Source organism: Rutilus rutilus (genome assembly GCF_951802725.1).
Source record: "Rutilus rutilus genome assembly, chromosome: 2".
Taxonomy (NCBI): domain Eukaryota; kingdom Metazoa; phylum Chordata; class Actinopteri; order Cypriniformes; family Leuciscidae; genus Rutilus; species Rutilus rutilus.
This window is the reverse complement of record NC_140210.1, coordinates 56,702,209-56,723,586: the sequence shown is the minus strand read 5'-3', so window position 1 is coordinate 56,723,586 and position 21,378 is coordinate 56,702,209. Positions and strand designations below refer to the sequence as shown.

Sequence of the window (21,378 nt, the reverse complement as noted above, 5' to 3'; positions counted from 1 at the left end):
ATAGTACAAGACAACCGTGAGTACACCGTAGACTCTGTGCCGATCTGAGCCACTAGAGGGAGCGCAACTGTCTTTCAGGAGAGCGGAGGTCAAAACGAAAGTGAAAGAGCTTAGAAAGCGACGCCATTTGGAGGCTGCAAACCTAGGAAACATTGGGCGTTCAAACGGCCGCATATTTTGAGGTAAGTTCATAACTTTTTCTTCATGTAGTCATAAAAAAGCATTATTTTGGCCTTCCTTAAGTGGGTATGTTTTTAGACGCGCGCTGGTTGCCCTTATAATATTACTTCCGCATTCAGCAGCACCGCACAAAAACAGTGGTGAATACTGCACATCTACTGCATCCAAGTCACCACAGCAGTACGTAAACGGTAAAACTACATTCAAATTATTTGTTGTGTCCAGATTTCACATTAAAAAGTGAATTATAGCTGCTAACAGTGCTGTTCCGTTCCTTTTTAAAATGGCAGTATAGGCTAGTTCAGTGGTTCTCAAACTTGTTCTGCCATTCCCCACTTCGGAGGTAGGGAAGGGTTCCGAGCCCCGCCACCTGTCCCCAATCACGCCAACAAAATGTTAATAAACTAGACTTTAAGTTTAAAATGTATTTTATTAACATCACATTTTAAAAACTTAAAGGAGAACTCCGGTCAATTTTAACATTGAGCTCATTTTTTTCTAAATATGGAGTGGTGTCAGTACAGAGAACAACGACAAAAATCGGTTGCCTACACCGTGTTATCCTCTTTTTAAAATTTGCACCCTCGACTTAAATGGGGCAAGTTTTAAACCTGCTTTTAGCCTCTTAACATCCTTGATGTGTCATTACAAGTGCCCAGCCATGTGAGTGATTCCTTCAGAGTGAACACGAGTGAATCTGACTGCAGTAGATGTGAAAGATATGAATAAAAGTGATATTAATTCAGCCAGCTCACACACCTGTATTTACTTCCTGTTTTCGGTCGAAGTCCACAGTAGTCGATTGTTGAGTTCATGCGCGTGATCATAGGTATCTAAGCAACAGTGAACCTACAACAGCTAAAAGTACACTGTTAGACCTTACCGGGTTTTTTTACAGTAAAATACTGGCAACACTGTTGCCAGTAAAATACTGTTAATTGTACAGTTCTTTACTGTAGTCTAGTTTGTTTCTGTAAAAATGCACTAAATTCTAATTCAAATGAACTAATTACACTTGCAGAAACCGACTGCCTTAAATTGACCAACTGTCATTTAAATGTATTAACTAAAATTTATAATGCATTAATAATGTGAGCAAAGTAAAACTGTGAACTTCTTTCATTTGAGACCACTAAAAAAACATAACATTGTACATAAAAAGATTTCCACTGGACCAGCAACTACACAGTCACCGCCTGTTAAATAAAGCAACATGCAGCATATCATCAATGTTTGTAGATCTTCTCCTGGACTGAAGCACAGGCTCTACTCTTCTGCACAATGGTGACCCAAAAAATTCATTTTACAGTAAACTACTGGCAACAGTGTTGCCAGTATAAACCTGTTTTATAACTTACAGTTTATTACTGTTAAAATACATTTTGTGGGTGTGTCTTTTTATCTTACACTGTTGGTGCGTTCAAGTCCTCCTGGGAAGTTCGTACGTACGAGGTGGGAAGTCGTGCTTATAACGGCATGTGCGTTCAAGTCACTTTCGTCGGAGCAAAATGGCGGAGTACTTTCTCTTAATTAATTACACAAAAATACAGTATGGTTCTTAAACTCTTGTTCTAGAAAATGAAGAACAAAGAAATGTGCTTCAGGTGTACTTTGTATTTTTATGTTTTTAATTAATTTATGAAGCCACTGCCAACACATCGTTACATGTTGCATTGTTATATTATCATATTCTGTGTTGGCGATTAGCTAACTGAGCTGTTAATAGAAAAGCCTAACAATATCACAGCTAAATACCTTTACGTATTGTGTATTCCGCCATGTTAATCACTGACACGCCCCCAACTCGTAAAGATCGGAGCTTAGAGAAAATCCCGAGCTCCCCACTGGTATTTACGACATTGTGGTGGCGTTCAAGTGCGTTCAACTCGTAAATACAATCTATACGAGATGACTTGAACGCACCATGTTAACCCTTTCAACCCCACAGGGAAATCCACACTACAAAGAGTAAAAAGTAACATTGAGACAGTGTTGCAGTGAGATAATTAAGGGAATATGTAAGTGATTGTTGAGCATTAGTGATGAACACCTGCTGTTAATAAGCAGGATCACTGAAGAAAAGAGAAACACAATAACTACGACTGACTTCCAGCCATTACACATTATTACACTTATTATTAACCAGTATGACTTTATTTCTGTCATACAGAAGTTGTTATTATTATATCTGTTAAATATTAGTTTTTCAGTTGCTGCTTGAGCTGTGTTTTTGCAAGTCACACTTGTGCGCACACAGTTTATGAATGATTGTGGTTGTAATGCTTATGATGACAAAATCATCATATTGCCTGTTTATTCACTTAGGAATTAATTCTTATTCATTCAGAGTTTTATCCTCAATCAAAAGTGTTACATTAGCACCACTGTGAAACTACAGCAATAAATTACTATGACTCTTTTTTAACACATCATGCATGAACCAAAAAAAAACAGAGCTACATTATGTTTTAGAAACACAGAGATATCACAATTTAGCACATTAATCTCAACAATGGTGGCAATATGTCTTTTTTTTTATTATTCATGCAGCAGTGCATGCTGGGAGTTTTATATTATCCTGGAACCCAGCATGCATTGCAACATGAAACTTTTCACCATTGTTGAGATTCATGTGCTGATTGTTGATGTCTGTGTGTGTCTAAGTCAAGCAGGAGTGAAATAAAATTGAATGCACTTTATGATTGTTATTTTTCAGAAGACCTGATAACAGAAATATTGATTTCATTTTGTAGATACACAGGAATAATCTAATAATCTGAAAATCAGACATGTCCAGGATGATTGTGACATCATCACAAAAGAATAAAAAGCACCTTATAAACTTCCTCTTGACTTTTTCTTGCCATAACAAATGTGTTTTATAAACTCACTGTTACAGCAGTCAGAGAGAGATGAATGGTAAGAAGTTAAGGGACAAGAGACCAAGTAAAGCAAATACTGATCTTCATCATGGTGACAACAAATTGTATTATTAACTAAATCTTTGTTAATTCTCAACAAGAACTTTTGTACATGTATGAAAGAAATAATCGTAAACTGGTTTGTAAACTGGTTTCACACTCAGTGTTGCTGGAAGTCAGTTGTAGTTCTTGTGTTTCTCTTTTTTCTGTTCTTGTTTGTCTCTCTCCTTCAGTGATTCTGCTTATCAGGTGTTCATCAGTGTCTCAATTCACTCACTTCTTTTCATTCACTCTGTCAAGTGGACTATATTAGTGAACTAATGTAGGGAATAGTGAATGAGGGTATAGGGTGTGATTGGGAAAACAGCCTCTGAGTGTCGATTTTGAGCACTGTTCATTTACAGTATATTCCTGTAGGCTATTTTTGTTTTCTACGGTATATTACTGTTTTAATGGAAAATGGTATGATACTGTCTGAATTACGCCTTATTTTACAGCAAGGGTTAACAGTGTAGGTTTAAAACTTGCCCCATTTAAGTCAACAGGGTGCAAATTTTAAAAAGAGAATAACACGGTGTAGGCAACACCGATTTTTGTCGTTGTTCTCTGTACTGACAGCACTCCAAATTTACAAAAAAATTAGCTCAATGTTAAAATTGACCGGAGTTCTCCTTTAACATCAAACTTAACATCAAATAACAGCATTAAAAACTTTCAAATAGAGAAAATGAAAGTGCAATTATATTATCACTTTGCATGAAATAAGACTCAAAAGTAGATACAAGTGTGGACTAGTTGTGCTTTGATTCATTTTGTCACTCTTCGCAAACTGCATGCAAAAAGAACAAAAAAATAAAAAAATAAATAATAATCTCAAAATGAGCCGGAGGTGGTAAATTCCTAATAATGTACGTATTTTAGGTATTTTAATAAGATACCTAAAATAAGTTGCGCACACAGCTCAACTAACGCGATCGTTATAAAGAGGTTTGAACAACAAAACACATCCACTTGCACATATTTGACAATCAGATATTTCCTGCTATAGCTAACAAATTTGTGAAATTTTGAATAAAAAAGGAAATAGAAGCAGATCATCAGTCATTCAGCACTACTGTGGCTGCGGTGTGACAAGCAATGAATGACGCGTCACCATGGGAACCATAAAGTGATACTACGATCAACGGTCGCCTTGAAAAACTTTTAAACTTACGTGTGAAAAGGTTAAGTAAGGCTTACATTTAAATGTGTCTTTGTTTTGTTTTGAGTGTATGGTCAATAAATAAAGGAATTGACCGTTCGCAAAACCCTGCCCTCGAACGGTCCTCGTCCAATCCTAGCTCAGCAACTGTAACTAAGGAGAAGGACCCCCGTCAAACATTGCGATTTCAGCAAGATGGTGAAACGATGCGCCTACACTGTAAAAAAGAATACATTGATTTTATTGATATCTAATTAATAAAAATGAGGCAACAGATTACAAGCAATATTATTAATTAAATTTAACAAATTAGAATTGAGTAATAATTAATCAAATGAATTCCTTTAAAGGTAACCATTTAAAATGAGTAAAATTTACAAAATATATTTTATTGCCAACATTGAAGACACCTGGGGTTAACAAGCAGAATCACTGAAGGAGAAAACCATAATTAAAGTCACCATTGTGGAGATCAGTGTGTGTTTTAGTTGGGCTCTTGACCCTTAAATAATTAACTTTAAGTTTTGTTTGGCTGCTGTACATGAGTTATAACAACCAGATGAACAAAGAGAAAAGGTGATGAAATGGCGTTGGTTGTGTTTTAACATAATCATTATTTCGCAATCATTTGACTTGAATCACTGAACTCAGAGTCCAATTTTTTATATTAATTATAGCAGCACTGGCCTTGTACGGCATAATATTTTTTAACTTTTACAATGTAAGGCAAATAATTTCTAAAAAGTTTCTCTTACATAAAAAGGAGACACACAGACATCAATAATCAGCCTGTGAATCTCAACAATGGTGACAATTATAAAGCATGTTGCAGTGCATTCTGGGTTCCACCAATAAAAACTCATTTATGGCTCCCATCATGCATTGCTGCATGAATAAATAATGAGCTTATGATCAGAGGTGATCTGTTCGTCACCATTGCTGAGATTCATACGCAAAATCTTGATGTGTGTGTGTGTGTGTGTGCCTAAAAAACAAAAACAAAAAAAAAAACATATTTATTTATTTTTCATTATTGATTTGACCATTTGGATTTCATTGAAAAGGCTAAAAATATTATACTGCTGTAATTAATAAAGTTAACTTAACTCATAAATTGGACTCTATATGAGTTCAGTGATTCAGGTCTAATGATTGTGAAATAATGATTATGTTAAAACACAACCAACACCATCAGACCACCTTTTCTCTTTGTTCATCTGGCTGTTATAACTCATGTACAGCAGCCGAACAAAACTTAAAGTTAATAATTTAAGGTCAAGAGCCCAACTAAAACACACACTGATCTCCACAATGGTGACTTTAATTATGGTTTTCTCCTTCAGTGATTCTGCTTGTTAACACCAGGTGTCTTCAATGTTGGCAATAAAATATATTTTGTACATTTTACTCATTTTAAATGGTTAACTTTTAAGGAATTCATTTGATTAATTATTACTCAATTCTAATTTGTTAAATTTAATTAAAAATATTGCTTGTAATCTGTTGCCTCATTTTTATTAATTAGATATTAATAAAATCAATGTATTCTTTTTTACAGTGTATGGCACCTGCAAGTCTGACACCAGGTACCCCAAAAGTTTAGAGGGAGGGGTCGTTTTTTCGCCTTTCCAAAGCCCAAGACCCAAGCGAAAAGATGCCGACAATGGATTAAGCAGTGTGGGAGACCTCACTCACAGCTAACTTAAATGCCTCGAATATTAACCCTCTGGGGACCAAAAACGCGCCCGCGCGTTTTGCTCGTTTTTTTTTTTTAGCAATGAAAATAAACACTAAATGCTCTGTTAATTTTGATCTTTCATTTTCGTGTAATACATCAATCGATCCTGTTCAGTTTCTATTTTTTTTCTGTATACTCACAATAAAAATAAAGTGTTTTGCTTTTTGACAAATAAAGAAAAATTAAGATGATGCGATTTCTGCCTTCTCTCTGTCAGTAAACTCCCGTTTGAAACGCGTTCGAAAATGATCTATAACTCCGCGAAAATTCTGTCAAACAGGCAAACAGACCCACGGGCATAAAGCTTGAGATCGCATCTTTTAATTGAAGTCATTTATATAAAAAACAAATATTCTTAGTTTCTGTAATCTGTATACAAAGAGAGCGACTCCAGTCGAGCTCATTACGAGATGATTCACAGTAATTTGACCACTCCCCGGAGAGCGCGCGCTATTCAAATGCAAATTCCGAGAACCATTTCAGTCTGTGAAACGCCCCCACATCAGCTGTAAACAAAGCGCGTCGCGAGTGAGACATTATCCTTTATGGAGAAAAGTTTCCACAGTGCTGATGAGGAGAAATATCCTGATATGAGCAGCAGATCGCGCTGAGGAGTGAGGTAGGCTGTTTTCTTTTCTCAAGTGTGGAATAACGTTATGGAATAACGTTAGTGTAGGCCTATAAACCGCAAAAAGATGAATCGCATTTCTATAATATGACTCGCGTTTCTGTGAGATGAATGAAGGGTACATATTTGTAAAGAGTGTTTAGCCTAAATATGAATCGCGTGTCTGTGTGTGAAAGAATAAACTGCTTTGCCATAGCCTACTGAGATGAGTAAAAATCGACTGGAATATGTTGAAATAAAATGTATTTGTATAAGCAACGTAAATTAACATTTATATGCCCTGATATTTCAATAAAACAACGTTAGTCAGGCGTTAGTCACACTATTTTTGTCAAAAATAAAGTCATAGACTAAGATGTTAGATGTTCCAATGTTGGCTATATTCAAACTAATGAATACATATGATAAAATGTAGGCCTATAATCTTTTTTTTTCTTTCTTTTTTTTTTTTACAAAGAAAGAGTACACTTGAAATATTGTTGAAATTGTAATTATTGTTGTAATTGTAACATTTTTAATAAAATAGCTAAACATATTTACAAGATAGATGTAAGCGAAATCTTAAATGGTCAATATAAGTATTCTTCTAAATGCATTGTCCTTGCATTGTGGCTCAGTCAGTGTCACACCTGAATGAATGGCTAATTAGGCTATGCAGAGTCATTATGCAGAGTGGGTGGGACACTGTAATCTAAGGTGTAAACTACTCCTCCCCCTCGCATATTGGCTTTCCAAGCAAAACCTGTTTTACACCATTTAAATCAATGTATTTTTTTTTTGTGAACGATAAAGCAAGACTATTTTCACATAATTTTGAAGCCAGAACTCGAAGAGACAACATCAATTAGACAAAAGTCTTGTGGACACATATTTAATATGTGTTTTGTGGTCTTAATTCAGCCACTTTCATTTTTATTTTTTCCAATAACCACGCATAAACATTATTCTCTTAAAAATACAAACATCTACATACACGTTGCCCGCATATTTTGGTAGCCCTGTTTGTGCTATATAGAGTGATTTTACACCTTTGCCATTAACATGTTTATAAATAACTGAAAAAAGCACAAATTTCAAGGCATGTCAGAACATCTCAAGGGCTCCAAAAACACCTTGGTCCCCAGAGGGTTAATAAGCATATATATGTCTGCTCTAAGGTAAATAAATCTAGCGAGCTAACGTAGCATATCAATTATCAATAAGTAGTTTAAGTAGCTATACATACAAAATGGACTTAAGTTAACAGTTGTGGTTCTATATAGCATTATTATCGTAAAGTTAGAACATTAGATACTTTATTATTCCGTAGGAAATTCAGGCAGCCTGTAAGGTAGCTGTTAGGGGCTGTTTACACCTGGCCACTTCATGCGTTTTCTCAGATCGGATAGCTATCCGATCGTGAAAAGACCAGGTGTAAATGCCCTCCGAAACGCATTCGAGACGGATTTGAATCCGATCGCTCAAACCACTTCAGGAGACGCATTCCAGACGAAACTGGACAAGTGTAAATGCATCTGGTTGTTGAAACCACATATGTAAATTGTACTCCTTCCAAAAATGCAAAAAAAATAAACGTGTGAGAGCGTGTTATAGGCTATATGTAATGTTATAGCCAGATATGACGACGCTACTGCATCACCGCAGATGAGAAGCTGAGCATCTTTTCATTAAGCCAACGTGCAAATTATCGCAAATCAAAGTAAAAGTAGGCTTAGTCACAGATGCTTAACACACAATCATCATTAAAAGTAAAGAAACTAAATGATTTTACCTTATTGCAGTCTTTGATTTAAAAATTTTAGCTGATGATCAATAAAATGCAGCTCATATCTGTTGCTTTCGGTGACGTGCACTCCATTATATCTGCATATAGCGTGGGAATTGAAGATCGGATTTAAATCTGTTTCGCAAAAACACATTTATGTGACCAGGTGTAAATGGAATCGGTTTGATAAATCAGATAGCTATCCGATCTGAGAAAACGCATGAAGTGGCAAGGTGTAAACAGCCCCTTAGTATCTTATGACTTTACAGATGGCAACATGTGTTGATTTGTTGGTGAAATGTTATGCACTGCTTTCGGGAACAATGCTAGATGGAACCACAACTGTTAAGTTCAGTTTTACAAATTATCTGTGTCGATAAGCAACGTGCTTGACAGAATAGGTATGGAACTCAACGCAGCCATGGCTATGTGTCTGGTTCTCAATTGTTTGACGGGCGTAGTAACAATAACTAGGGGGCATGGCTTTTGCGAACGGTCAATTAATAGAGATGGGCACAAAACCTGTTTGTCGTGCCCCACTTGTCATGTCTCTATTCCCCACCAGTGGGCCGCGCCCCACACTTTGAGAAACGCTGGGCTAGTTCTACTTATACTTCTACTATAGTTCTACTTATCTGGTCTGAATTGCTGTTGTGCTGTATTTGGTTTAAATTCTCTTACACTGAACTTTAGCTATATAATACCCGTAAAGTACAGCAATTCACTATACTTGTACTTATTTAATGGGGAATGTAATTAAACTGCACTTATCTTAAGCTCGGTGGCGACTGGTGAATGCGTTTCTATAGGTGTGGCTGTGGCATATCAAACTATTTCAGCAAGCGTCGCAGTTGCAGGATGATTTATTACAAAACGGGCAAAGTTAAAAAAACAAAACAAAACATCTCCTTGATTGTGACACCTGGTTATTCATAAAATCAGCTTTGATGAGTTAATTTACTAGTTTCAATTAAATGTTGGATATCTCCATGAGCGATTTAAACAAATGAGACTACAAGAAAAATCAGTAACACTTTAAGGTTTCATTAGTTAACATTAGTAAACTAATTTAGTTAACATTAACTAAGAATGAACAATATTTATACAACATTTATTAATGTTAGTTAATGTTAATTTCAACATTAATGCACTGTGAAGTAACATAAACAAACAATGAACAACTGAATTTGTATTAACTAAAGATTAATACATACTGTAACAAATGTATTGCTCATTATTAGTTCATTTTAGTTAATACATTATCAAATGTTAACAAATGAGACCTTATTCTGTAAAGTGTTACCAAAAAAAAAAACCACAATGTGGTGAAAAAGCCTGCATGTTGGTCTGGGCCAGCTGTGTTACCTTTAGTTTTTCTGCCAAAGTTCTCTTCTTTGTTTTAAATGACTTTGTCCGCCTTTGTCATGTTAAAATTTGCACCTACAGATCAGTCTGATTTTAGCAGTGGCTCGTTTTGGGCGATGGAATAAGCGCCCTGTATTAGATTTGATGATGCTGATTAGCTCAAATTTATGTCATATCTTGAATACGTTTATATCTTGAATCAGTAATTAGCTAAACTTCTACTAAGGCTGTACTGTACTACTTAAAGTGATAGTTCACCCAAAAATGAAAATTCTGTCATCATTTACTCACTCTCATGGAATTTTTCCATTTAATTAATTTTTTTCTTGCTTTTTTTTTTGCTTCTACAAAAAAGATCTCACTCTTTTGAAGAAAGGAGTAGGGCAGTGCCTCCAAAATGAGTCTCAGTGAAGAGAGAGAAGATGAAGACACTGCCTCTAAAATGACTTCTCCATTTCCTGGATCAAGCTGCAATCAACCCATGAAGATCCTGCCCTCTGCTTTCAGTGATGCAACAGTGACCTCTGACTCCAGGTACAACACTAGTCGTTTTTGGATTTGGCAGATGCTTTCATCCAAACGGACTTACTGTGTATTCCAGAAGCCTGTGGTCAGTGAGTGGGTCACATCACAGAGAGGCACAAAATTACTTTCATGAACCTTTGCTGTTACTGTTCCTCTTATAATATAGTCTCCATACATTTACCATTTATTACTTTAATTTCTTTTGTATTCCTCTGAAAAATCTTATACAGCACTTATCATTTCACTGAATCTCTTTGTTGTATTCTTTATTTGTAAATCACTTTGGAAAAAAGCTTCTTCTAAATGGATAAATGTCAATCAAGTGCTGTTTTGTTTGTCTTTGGTCAGTATCAACAGGAGGCAGAGATCAGAGTCTCCAGAACCCAGCGGTGTGTCTCTGAAGAGTAACAGATCCATGGTGCCACCGCCTGAATTCAGTGATGGACCAGTGACCTCTAAACCTCTGTTAGTATAAACATTAACTTGCTAATTTAAAGTAGTGCATCTCAGATGAATAATTCTCTCAGTGAAATAACACTAAATGTTCTCAAAAAAAATTTGCAGCATGCAACATCCCAGTCTTTGGTCCCCATGTGGGTTTTTGAAGGGCTGTTACTTGGGCCCTGCTTGGGCAACCCAAATAGAAATGTGTCCATCGGCTCCACATGGGCCCCATGTATGTTATCCCATAGGGGCACATGATGGGTCCATAGTGGGCTAAGAGGGCCCATTTAGATGTTCATTATATGGGCTCACTGTGGTTGCCAATGGGTGCTAATAATGGGGCTGAGGTGGGCTGCACACAAAAACCTTATGGGGCCCACATGGGTGATCACATTGGTCCCACAAATTGGTAAATGTTCTTTTGTGCTCCTCTGAACAATCTTATACAGCACTTCTCGTTTCACTGAATCTCTTTGTTGTATTCTTTATTTGTAAATCACTTTGGAAAAAAGCTTCTTCTAAATGAATAAATGTCACTCAAGTGCTGTTTTGTTTGTCTTTGGTCAGTATCAACAGGAGGCAGAGATCAGAGTCTCCAGAACCCAGCGGTGTGTCTCTGAAGAGTAACAGATCCATGGTGCCACCGCCTGAATTCAGTGATGGACCAGTGACCTCTAAACCTCTGTTAGTATAAACATTAACTTGCTAATTTAAAGTAGTGCATCTCACATGAATAATGTTCTCAGTGAAATAACACTAAATGTTCTCCAAAACAAATTGCAGCATGCAACATCCCAGCCAACATGTCCATGTGGGTTTTTGATGGGCTGTCATTTGGGCCCTGCTTGGGCAACCCAAATAGAAATGTGTCCATCGGCTCCACATGGGCCCCATGTATGTTATCCCATAGGGGCACATGATGGGTCCATAGTGGGCTCTAAGAGAGGCCCATTTAGATGTTCATTATATGGGCTCACTGTGGTTGCCAATGGGTGCTAATAATGGGGCTGAGGTGGGCTGCACACAAAAACCTTATGGGACCCACATGGGTGATCACATTGGTCCCACAAATTGGTCCCCCATTATGGCTTTATTATGGGAATACAGTGGGAGAAAATTGTTTAATTTATTTAAGAATTCCAGTGGATCAAATAAAAAGTAGTTAAAAACCAACTGCCATTAAAGTTTATAAACAATTATTTATAACGTGCTGATAATGTGAGCACATTATTACTTTGAACTTATTTCATTTGATTACAGTAAAAATATCTCTTGAAGTAAAATAAACTGAATTAAACGAAACTATTAAAAACTAGAAGCATCAAGTTAGCTTAAATCTCTGGCATATAACTGCTAGCTAACAACAGCACACCTGCACATGTGATTGAACCAGCTAAGAGATTTTCGCTGCATCAGTTACTATTCAGTTACTGTCTTTTAAATAAAGCAACATGCAGCATATGCTTAACATTTCTTGGTCCTCTCCTCGACTTAACCCCCTGGGGTCGGCGGTATCGCCGGCGATACCAGCTTGCTTTTTTTTTATTAGTTCAAAAGAGATTAATTTTGCTCTGTTGACTTTGATAGGCAAGGCAAGGCAAGTTTATTTATATAGCACATTTCATACACAATGGCAATTCAAAGTGCTTTACATAGAAGAAATTAAAATAATAAAAAGAAATAAGAATAATTAAAACAGTTTAGGAAAATAAAAAATAAAATACAGTACAGTACAGTCGGACGAACATTGGCACAGTGCTCATTCATTAAATGCATAGCTAAACAGATGTGTTGGATGTGTTGAGTCTGGATTTGAAAGTGACTACTGTAGGAGCACGTCTGATCTCCTCTGGAAGCTGGTTCCAGCTGCGGCTGGCATAATAGCTGAAAGCAGACTCGCCATGTTTAGAGTGAATCCTTGGTATTTCTAGCTGATATGATCCTAATGATCTGAGTGATCTGTTGGGTTTATATTCAGTGAGCATATCTGCAATGTATTGAGGTCCTAGGCCATTGAATGATTTATACCAGTAATAATACTTTAAAATCAATCCTAAAATGAACTGGGAGCCAGTGTAAAGACCTGAGGACTGGTGTGATATGTTCATATTTTCTGGTTCTGCTCAGAATCCTGGCGGCAGCGTTCTGTATGAGCTGCAACTGTCTTATGGTCTTTTTGGGAAGGCCAGTGAGGAGTCCATTACAGTAATCCACCCTGCTGGTGATGAAAGCATGAACAAGTTTCTCTAAGTCTTGTTTGGAAACAAAGCATCTAATTCTTGCAATATTTTTCAGATGATAGTATGCTGATTTAGTTATTGCTTTGACATGACTACTGAAACTAAGGTCTGACTCTAGTGTCACACCAAGATTCCTGACTTGATGTTTAGTTGTTTGACCCCTAGAGTGAAGGTATGCATTCACCTTGAGAACTCCATCTTTGTTTCCAAATGCAATGACTTCAGTTTTGTCTTTGTTTAACCCTCTGGGGTCTGAGCTGTTTTCTGGGCCCTGGAGGTGTTCTGACATGCTCTGACATTTGTGCTTATTTCTGTTACTTGTGACATTTTCATGGCTAAAGTCTTATTACACTGTATTCAGCACAAACTCTGCTACAATAATATATCAACAGCATGTGTGTAAAAGTTTGTAGTTTTGAGATAATGACATTTATGCGTGGTTTGTGAAAATACAAAAAAAAAATTCTCACTGAAATAAGGTCATGAAACCCATACTTATTATTTCTTCACAAGACTTTTGAAAATTGTATGACGTAGCCTAGAATATTTGCTCTAAAACTATGTGAAAATCACCCTGACTGCTCATTCAGAGAAGACAATATATTGATTTAAAATTTTTACGACGTGTTTTGTGTGAAAAAGCAATATGCGAAGGGGCGGATCATCTCATTAATATGTAAGGCTTTTTACACCTGAGAAAGACAAAGACACTCCCTAATGGCCCTATTAGGAGCTTATCAGGGCCCATCATTCTGACCAACCTTGCACAAAGAATGACGAGATTAAAAAAAGAATGGCTTTTAAAATTGTTTGGATTTATTTACAACATAATCCAAAGATACACAACAAAAAAAAAACACTTATTGATAACAATGATCCAAAGAAAGAGACATTTGTGCCATTCCTAAAAATACCTTTGTACATACCTTTCATTTCCAAGGTGTTTGATTTTCACTTTACCATGTTCATGTACAGAGACATGTACTGTGAATGTTGAAGTCAGCAGGACTCAGTGGCATCTGGGCCCTGAAAAAAAAAAGAAAAAAAAAAGTGAACATACTGATATCAAGAGAAAGGCCTGCACGATTTTGGGAATACATTTGAGATTTTTCTGGTTAAAATTGCTTTTTAAAATTCACAGAATACACACACACACTCACACAAATGTTTCCAACAATATATTAAATAATGAACACAGGTTTGTTGTGCCTTGTAGGTATAGGCTATGCACAGTGCTGCATAAAATAATAACAATATAGCAGCCTATATACATTTTCAAAAAGATTTCAGTAACAACTAAGCTAGAGAAAAATATATTGATTATCATGTTACTTCAAATGTTTCCATTCGTTATGATGATATGAAATGAGATAATAGTAAAACATGAAGCCGTTTGGAGCGTTTTGCTTTTCCAAAATATGATGCATTCAAACGCGATCGCGATCAAAAATATGATGCATTCAAACGCGATCGCGCTCAAATATAAAACATTATGGTTAGGCCTACCATATACATATCTACGTTTGAGCAGATATCCACAAACACAGTAACAGTAAACACGGGTCTAAATATTATAATATTCACCATATATCTAGCAACAGTTCAACTGCAATGTGAAATTTATGCAACAATAACAAACTAATATGTAAGAATTTCTTACCTTATCTTTCTTGTCTTGAAATCGCATTCTTCTTCTGGGGTAAAGCCAATGTAAACTCACGTCTTTCAAACTCGACGAAAAGCAGAGACTGATGAAGTGTTTTGTTTTTGAGGTAATGAGCGCGTTCGCGTTCCATGTGGAGATTTGCATGTGAATATCTTTTGCGCGAGTAGGCGTGGCCAAATTAACTGTAATGAGCAAGCGTTTGAGAAGCTGGACATCTTGTTGGTTTTATACAAATTACTTAAACAGAAAATATTTGTTTTCAGTTTGAATCCGATCATTTAAAAGTACACACTTAAATGTTTATAAAGGTATATGGCTCATAAATGTGTGACAAGTATTCGCTGAGTTTTGTTTCAGTTTATAGACGTGCTCAAGAAAAAAAAGTTCACCGCGACGGAGAGGCAGAACGCACACCCTGTTTATTTTCTTTATTTTTCAAAAGCACAATGTTTTGATTTGATTGTAAGTGGACACATACAAAAGTAGAAATATCACAGATTCTTTTTTTATATTTATTTTTTCTGTATGACCATAAATGACGGAGTAATTTAAGTTTAAAGTGCTACAATGTAAAAAAAGTCCAGCAAAACGCGGGGGCGCGTTTGCCGACCTCAGAGGGTTAATTGAAGAAAGTTTTGACACCTCCAACTGTTGACTTCATCAATGCATTGGCAGAGGGAGTCAATGGGGCTGTAATCGTTAGGCGATAGGGCTAAGTAAATCTGTGTGTCGTCTGCATAGCTGTGGTAAGCAATTTGGTTCTTTCTCATTATTTGGCTCATTGGGAGCATATACAGGTTGAACAGGAGTGGCGCAAGAATTGAGCCTTGAGGGACTCCGCATGTCATGGATGTCCACTCAGACTTATGGTCTCCTATACTCACATAATAACCTCTCCCATCTAAGTATGACCTGAACCATTTTAGGACTATCCCAGAAAGCCCCAGCCAGTTTTCCAGCCTGTCCAGAAGTATGTTATGATCGACAGTGTCAAATGCAGCACTGAGGTCGAGTAGTACCAGCACCGATAATTTGCCTGAATCAGTATTTAAGCGAATATCGTTTATTATCTTTATGAGCGCTGTCTCTGTGCTGTGGTGCGGTCGGAAACCAGATTGAAAATTGTCAAAGTATCCATTCAAGCTTAAGAATTTGTTTAGCTGATTGAAGACAACTTTCTCAATTATCTTGCCTATGAAAGGAAGATTTGAAATCGGCCTATAGTTGCTTAATATGGTCTTATCCAGATTGCTCTTTTTCAGGAGGGGCTTGACAACTGCAGTTTTCAGGGAGTTTGGAAAGCTCCCAGAGAGAAGTGAGGCATTTACCACTTCTAGAAGATCTGCTTCTAGACTGTTTAACACACTTTTGAAAAAAGATGTGGGAAGTGTGTCAAGAGCGAAGGTTGATGTTTTAAGGTGCTGTACGGTTTCTTCCAAAATGTTGCCATTCATTTCTTTGAAGTCAGACATAGTAACTACTTTCTCAGGTGGTCTGATCTGTCTGACCCCAGTGCAACTCAAGGATGTGCTGATCACCTTTCTGATATTATTGATTTTCTCAGAGAAGAAAGAAGCAAACTCACTGCACTTGTTGTCTGAGAGCATTTCACTGGGAATCTGGCTTGGGGAATTTGTCAGTCTCTCTACAGTAGCAAAAAGAGTGCGTGTGTTGTTTAAATTGCTGTTTATAATATTTGAGAAGAAAGTCTGTCTAGCTTTGCCTAGTTCCATATTGAAAGCATGAAGGCTGTCTTTGTAGATGTTATGATGGACTACAAGTTTTGTCTTCCGCCACATGCGCTCTGCTTTTCTGCATTGTCTTTTCATATTTTGCACTGCTGTTGAGTTTCTCCAAGGTGCTTTTTGTCTGCCACTCTTCTTCCTGACTTTCACAGGAGCAATATCATCAATTACACCTTTAACTTTTGAGTTAAAAGAATCAAGGAGAAAATCAACAGAGTCTGCAGATGCTTGGTGTTAAGTATATAGCCTTCATAAATAGGACACCAGTGTTCTCATTTAAGCATCTCTTCTTGACAGACACAGATCTAGCTTCAGTGGCAGGAGAGATCAATATATCAAAGAAAATACAGAAATGATCAGACAGTGCTACATCCTTAATAACAATCGATGAAATGTTTAGACCCTTACTGATAAGTAAATCTAGAGTTTGTCCACGATTGTGTGTGGGTCCATGTACATGCTGAGTCAGATCAAAAGTTTTTAAAACAGTTTTGATTTCTTTTGCCATATTGTTTTCTGCATTATCTATGTGAATGTTAAAATCTCCAGCAATGGCAAAACAGTCAAACTCTGAGGTAATTGTTGATAACAGTTCTGTAAAGTCCTCAGCAAAGGCTGGAGAGTATTTTGGAGGCCTGTAAATAATGATGAGTAAAATGCGTGGAGCACCTTTTAACACAATTATACATTTTATTTGGCCGACGCCTTTCTAAATACCCAAGGACATCTTACATGTTTCGGAGGACATAAAGACTAAAGAAATTAAAATATATTAAAATTCATTGTAGGCTAATACATGATACAAATAAGACAAATCAGAAAAGTGCTAAGAACGCCAGAAGAAAGCACTATTAAGAGTGTCAGGAAAGTTACTATGGCGATGTAGAAATGAAAAGTTTTAAAGATTAAAAGCTTTCTTAAAGAGATAGGTCTTTAGCAATTTTTTAAATGAAGTAACTGTGTCTGCCTGTCGAATGTGGGAGGGGAGGGCATTCCAAAGTCTTGGAGCAGCGCAACTGAAGGCCCTTGCCCCCATGGTAGAGAGGCGGAATTTGGGGGTGACAAGGAGGCCAGTCGAGGAAGAGCGGAGGGAACGTGTAGGAACATATCCTGATAGGAGGTCATAAATGTAGCTGGGTGCAAGATTATGAAGTGCTTTGTAAGTGATGAGAAGGGTCTTAAAATCAATACGGAAGTGCACAGGGAGCCAGTGTAAAGAGATAAGGATAGGTGTAATGTGTTCTGATGGTCTGATACCAGTGAGGATTCGAGCGGCAGAGTTCTGAATAAGTTGAAGTCTATTTATCAGCTTGGAAGGGAGACCGATGAGAAGGGAGTTGCAATAATCCAGACGTGACGTGATATGGGCATGAATTAGGGTTTCAGTGCTGGCTTGTGTCAATGAAGGTCTAAGCCTGGAGATATTTCGGAGGTGAAAGAAAGAAGTCCGGGTAAGTGATTTTATCTGAGATTTGAATGATAGGGAACTGTCCAGAATGACACCAAGGCTTTTGACTTGCGTTGACAGAGGGACCGTGATCTCATCTATGGTTAAATTTAGGTTTTGCTGTTTTGAGAGAGAAGATTTTGAGCCGATGAGCAGGACTTCAGTCTTACTAGCATTCAGTTTTAAAAAGTTTGTGTTCATCCAGATTTGAATGTCTTGAAGACAGTTGCTGAGTGAGGTGGGTGGAAGGGGAGATGATGGTTTAGTTGAAATATAAAGCTGGGTGTCGTCAGCATAGCAGTGGAAATGAATTTTGTGGTGTCTCATGATCTTGCCCAGGGGAAGCAGATATATAATGAAGAGGAGTGGACCCAACACTGACCCCTGGGGGACACCCTGAGGCACAAACGCACAGGCCGATTTAAAGTGTTTGAGTTGTACGAACTGCTGACGATCCGTGAGGTATGAACAGAACCAGGAAAGTGCATCACCCATGATACCAATGCTGGCCAGACGTTCAATGAGGAGGGGATGTGAGATGGTATCAAAGGCAGCGCTCAAGTCAAGTAAGATCAAGATGGACAATAGACCAGAGTCAGCAGCACAGAGTAGATAGAAAACAGGAGCTTAGAATTTTTATTTCCAGAGTTTATAATGTTCGAATAGTAAGATGTTCTAGCAGCAGAAATGGTGTTATTATATTGCAAGAGGTGATCTTTGTAGGCCTGCGCATGAGATACAAGGCCTGTCCGTTTATACAAGCGCTCAAGGCGTCTCCCACATCTTTTTAACTGGCGGAGCTCAGGTGTGTACCACGGCGCCGAGTGGTTGAAGGAAACAGAACGGGTTTGAGTGGGAGCAAGGGCATCAAGAGAAGAAGATAGGCAGTCATTGTAATGAGTGATGAGGCTGAGGGGACAGAGGGAGTCAGTAGTCGAATATGTATTTATGAGGCTCCCAAGGTCAGATGGATTAATGTGTTTTATGTTTCTGTAGGCTATAATGCGTTGATGTTTATATCTGGAAACTGGGACAGAGACTTCAAATAAAACAGCTTTGTGATCAGAGATGGGTAACTCGGCATGTGTTACATTGCAGGGAACAATACCAGTTGAACAAACTAAATCTAGAGTATGACCTTTGTTGTGAGTAGGAAAATGTACATTTTGGGTGACATCAAGACCATCAAGTAATGACATAAAATCAGCAGCAAAGGAACAAGTGGTAGTGGCATCAACATGAATATTAAAATCACCAACAATTAATATATTGGGAGAATAGACAGAAAGTGAAGTCATTAATGCAGAAAATTCAGTTAAGAACAGATCAGATGGTTTAGGTGGCCTATAGAGTGTTAAAATTACCAATGGTTGAAAGCCAGAGAGTTTAACAGCCAAGCATTCAAATGAAGAAAAATGAGGTATACTGATTGTTTTAACTTTGATCGTGTCACGACAGACAACAGCAACACCACCCCCACGCCCACTAGAGCGAGGTTGGCTGATGTAAGAATAACCACTAGGGGTTGTTTGATTAAGATGAAAGTAATCATTAGGCTGTTGCCAAGTTTCAGTGAGGCACATTATGTCCAGTTTTCCATCACTAATAAACTCACTTATCAGCAGACCTTTATTTGTAAGAGATCGAACATTAAAAAGTCCACATTGAAAACAGTCAGTAAAACTAGCATTTGACGTTGCCTTGGTAACCGGAAACAAATTATTTGGATTAGCTCCACGGCCGGTGGAGGAAACAGGACGAACTTTAGACCAGATCAAACTAATAGCAGAGGATGACTTACTGGATGTGTAAGATCGTCCCGATCCGCGGTGGATGTATCTCGGTCGGGAAAGAACATCACGGTGGGCAAACAGAGCCAGTGGAGTCCTGAAGTTCATTGAGTTCAAACGCAATAGCTCCGCTGCCGAGTATTTTAATGCTGAAGTGGCACTGACAGTAGAGCATAGAAGAATCCACCAGAGACACATATTATTCCTCATATTAACAGCAGTATTTTAGAAGCCCCCTAGGAAGGTTGAATTCCGAAGTTCAAGAGTTAGGGATGCCGCCGCGCGTCACCACCGATGAGTGTGTGTGTATGTGCGTGCGTAGAAGCGCACCAGGGTAGACACACACAGAAATCCACCTCGTAGTTGGCCCGGTAGCAGGCAGGCCCTCCGGGGCAGAACACCACAGCAGGCACAGACGTCACCTGGGACAGCTTTCACAGACCACAGTCAAGGAGTGAGGACGTTTCAGTAGAAGCCAACAGGCTCGTTTCGTTGTTGAGATGCCAGTGGTCAGTATCAGCCAGCATCACAGCCGGCAACACAGAGCGCACTTTTATGACTAGCGCAAATAAACGTCAACAATAATAAAAGAAAGTCCAACAGTGTTAAGATATTAAATCCAACAGTGATAGATAGTCACGGAGGGAGAAGCGGCAACCAAACCGTGCCAGCGTGCTCTCCGACCGGAGGTCAAAACATAATTTCATGATTACAATACAATACCCAGATATTCGAAAGAAGGGTAATTCCCAAATGATATTTGCTTACATTGATAGATATCTTTAAAAAGAGCAGCTACACCCCCACCCACCTCTCTTAACAGCTCTGCAGACACTCATAAAAGTAAAGTTAGGAGGTGATGTTTCATTGAGGATTGTAGCACTGCAGTTGCCTTCTAGCCAGGTTTCATTGAGAAGGATAAAGTCCAGGTTGTTTGTGGTTATTAAATCGTTGACTAGAAGTGATTTATTTTTAAGTGAATGAATGTTTAAAAGAGCTAACTTGACAGTCTTACTTTTCCCCACAGCATCTTAGTTTAACGTGTAATAGGCACCAGATTAGTTGGGTTTGCTGTACGGCTATTGAAGGCCTTAGACTTTCTATCATGTAATAGAACATCAATAGAGAAAGATACAGGCACACTGGGTTCCCGCTTGTTCTGTAAACATTTGAGAGAGTTAGTGTTATCAGAGCGGGGACCCGACACATATCACTGAGAGCTGGTATCAGTTGTTTTTGGTTCACCTCGAGCAGATGGAGGAGGGTGTGGGCCCTGGCGTTGTGGCAGAGGCCGAAGAGCTCTCACAGGAGGAGGGGGAGGGCGAGCTGGGCCCGCAGGCTTTGGTGCGGGTGGTTGAGGTGCCTGACGTTTTTTGGTTGGTATCTGGGGGCTTCCAGCAAAAGAGTGGGATAGTTTGGTTCCAGCATACACCAGTTCTTCCATTTTCTGTGAGAAGCACAGTAGTGGCGATGCTGGGGAGAGGGAAAAAGTGTCTGGTGAAAGGGGCTGTTGCTCTGGTGTTATAGGAGGCTGTGATATGCTGTCCTGGCTTCCTTGGCTGTTTTCCAGGAAGTCGTCCTTGGGTGCTGAATCTTGAAGCAGTTCTAATGTGTCTGTCTGTGGTGAGCTCTGTGGGCAGGGTTCAGCTGAGATTGAGTCCGTGAGCAGAGGTTGTTGTGGCGGAGTGGTGTTATCATTGTCCTTGTGTGATATGTCAACCGC

At 38.2% G+C, this 21,378-nt stretch overlaps 1 protein-coding gene across 3 annotated transcripts in view; it reads left to right on the top strand.

Annotated features, from left to right (window-relative positions):
• Positions 1-80: 80 nt before the first annotated feature.
• LOC311286315 (NLR family CARD domain-containing protein 3-like) overlaps positions 81-21,378 on the top strand; it is a 52,435-nt gene continuing 31,137 nt past the window's right edge. The window contains exons 1-4 of one of the 3 annotated variants that reach the window (XM_084402461.1): positions 81-182; positions 10,154-10,332; positions 10,672-10,788; positions 11,335-11,451. In XM_084402461.1, coding sequence (XP_084258587.1) covers positions 10,196-10,332; positions 10,672-10,788; positions 11,335-11,451 — 371 coding nt within the window. In that variant the 5' untranslated portion in view covers positions 81-182; positions 10,154-10,195. Of the gene's footprint in view, positions 183-6,337; positions 6,660-10,153; positions 10,333-10,671; positions 10,789-11,334; positions 11,452-21,378 lie in introns of those variants that run through there. The other 2 variants (XM_084402462.1, XM_084402464.1) reach the window with 2 other exon arrangements.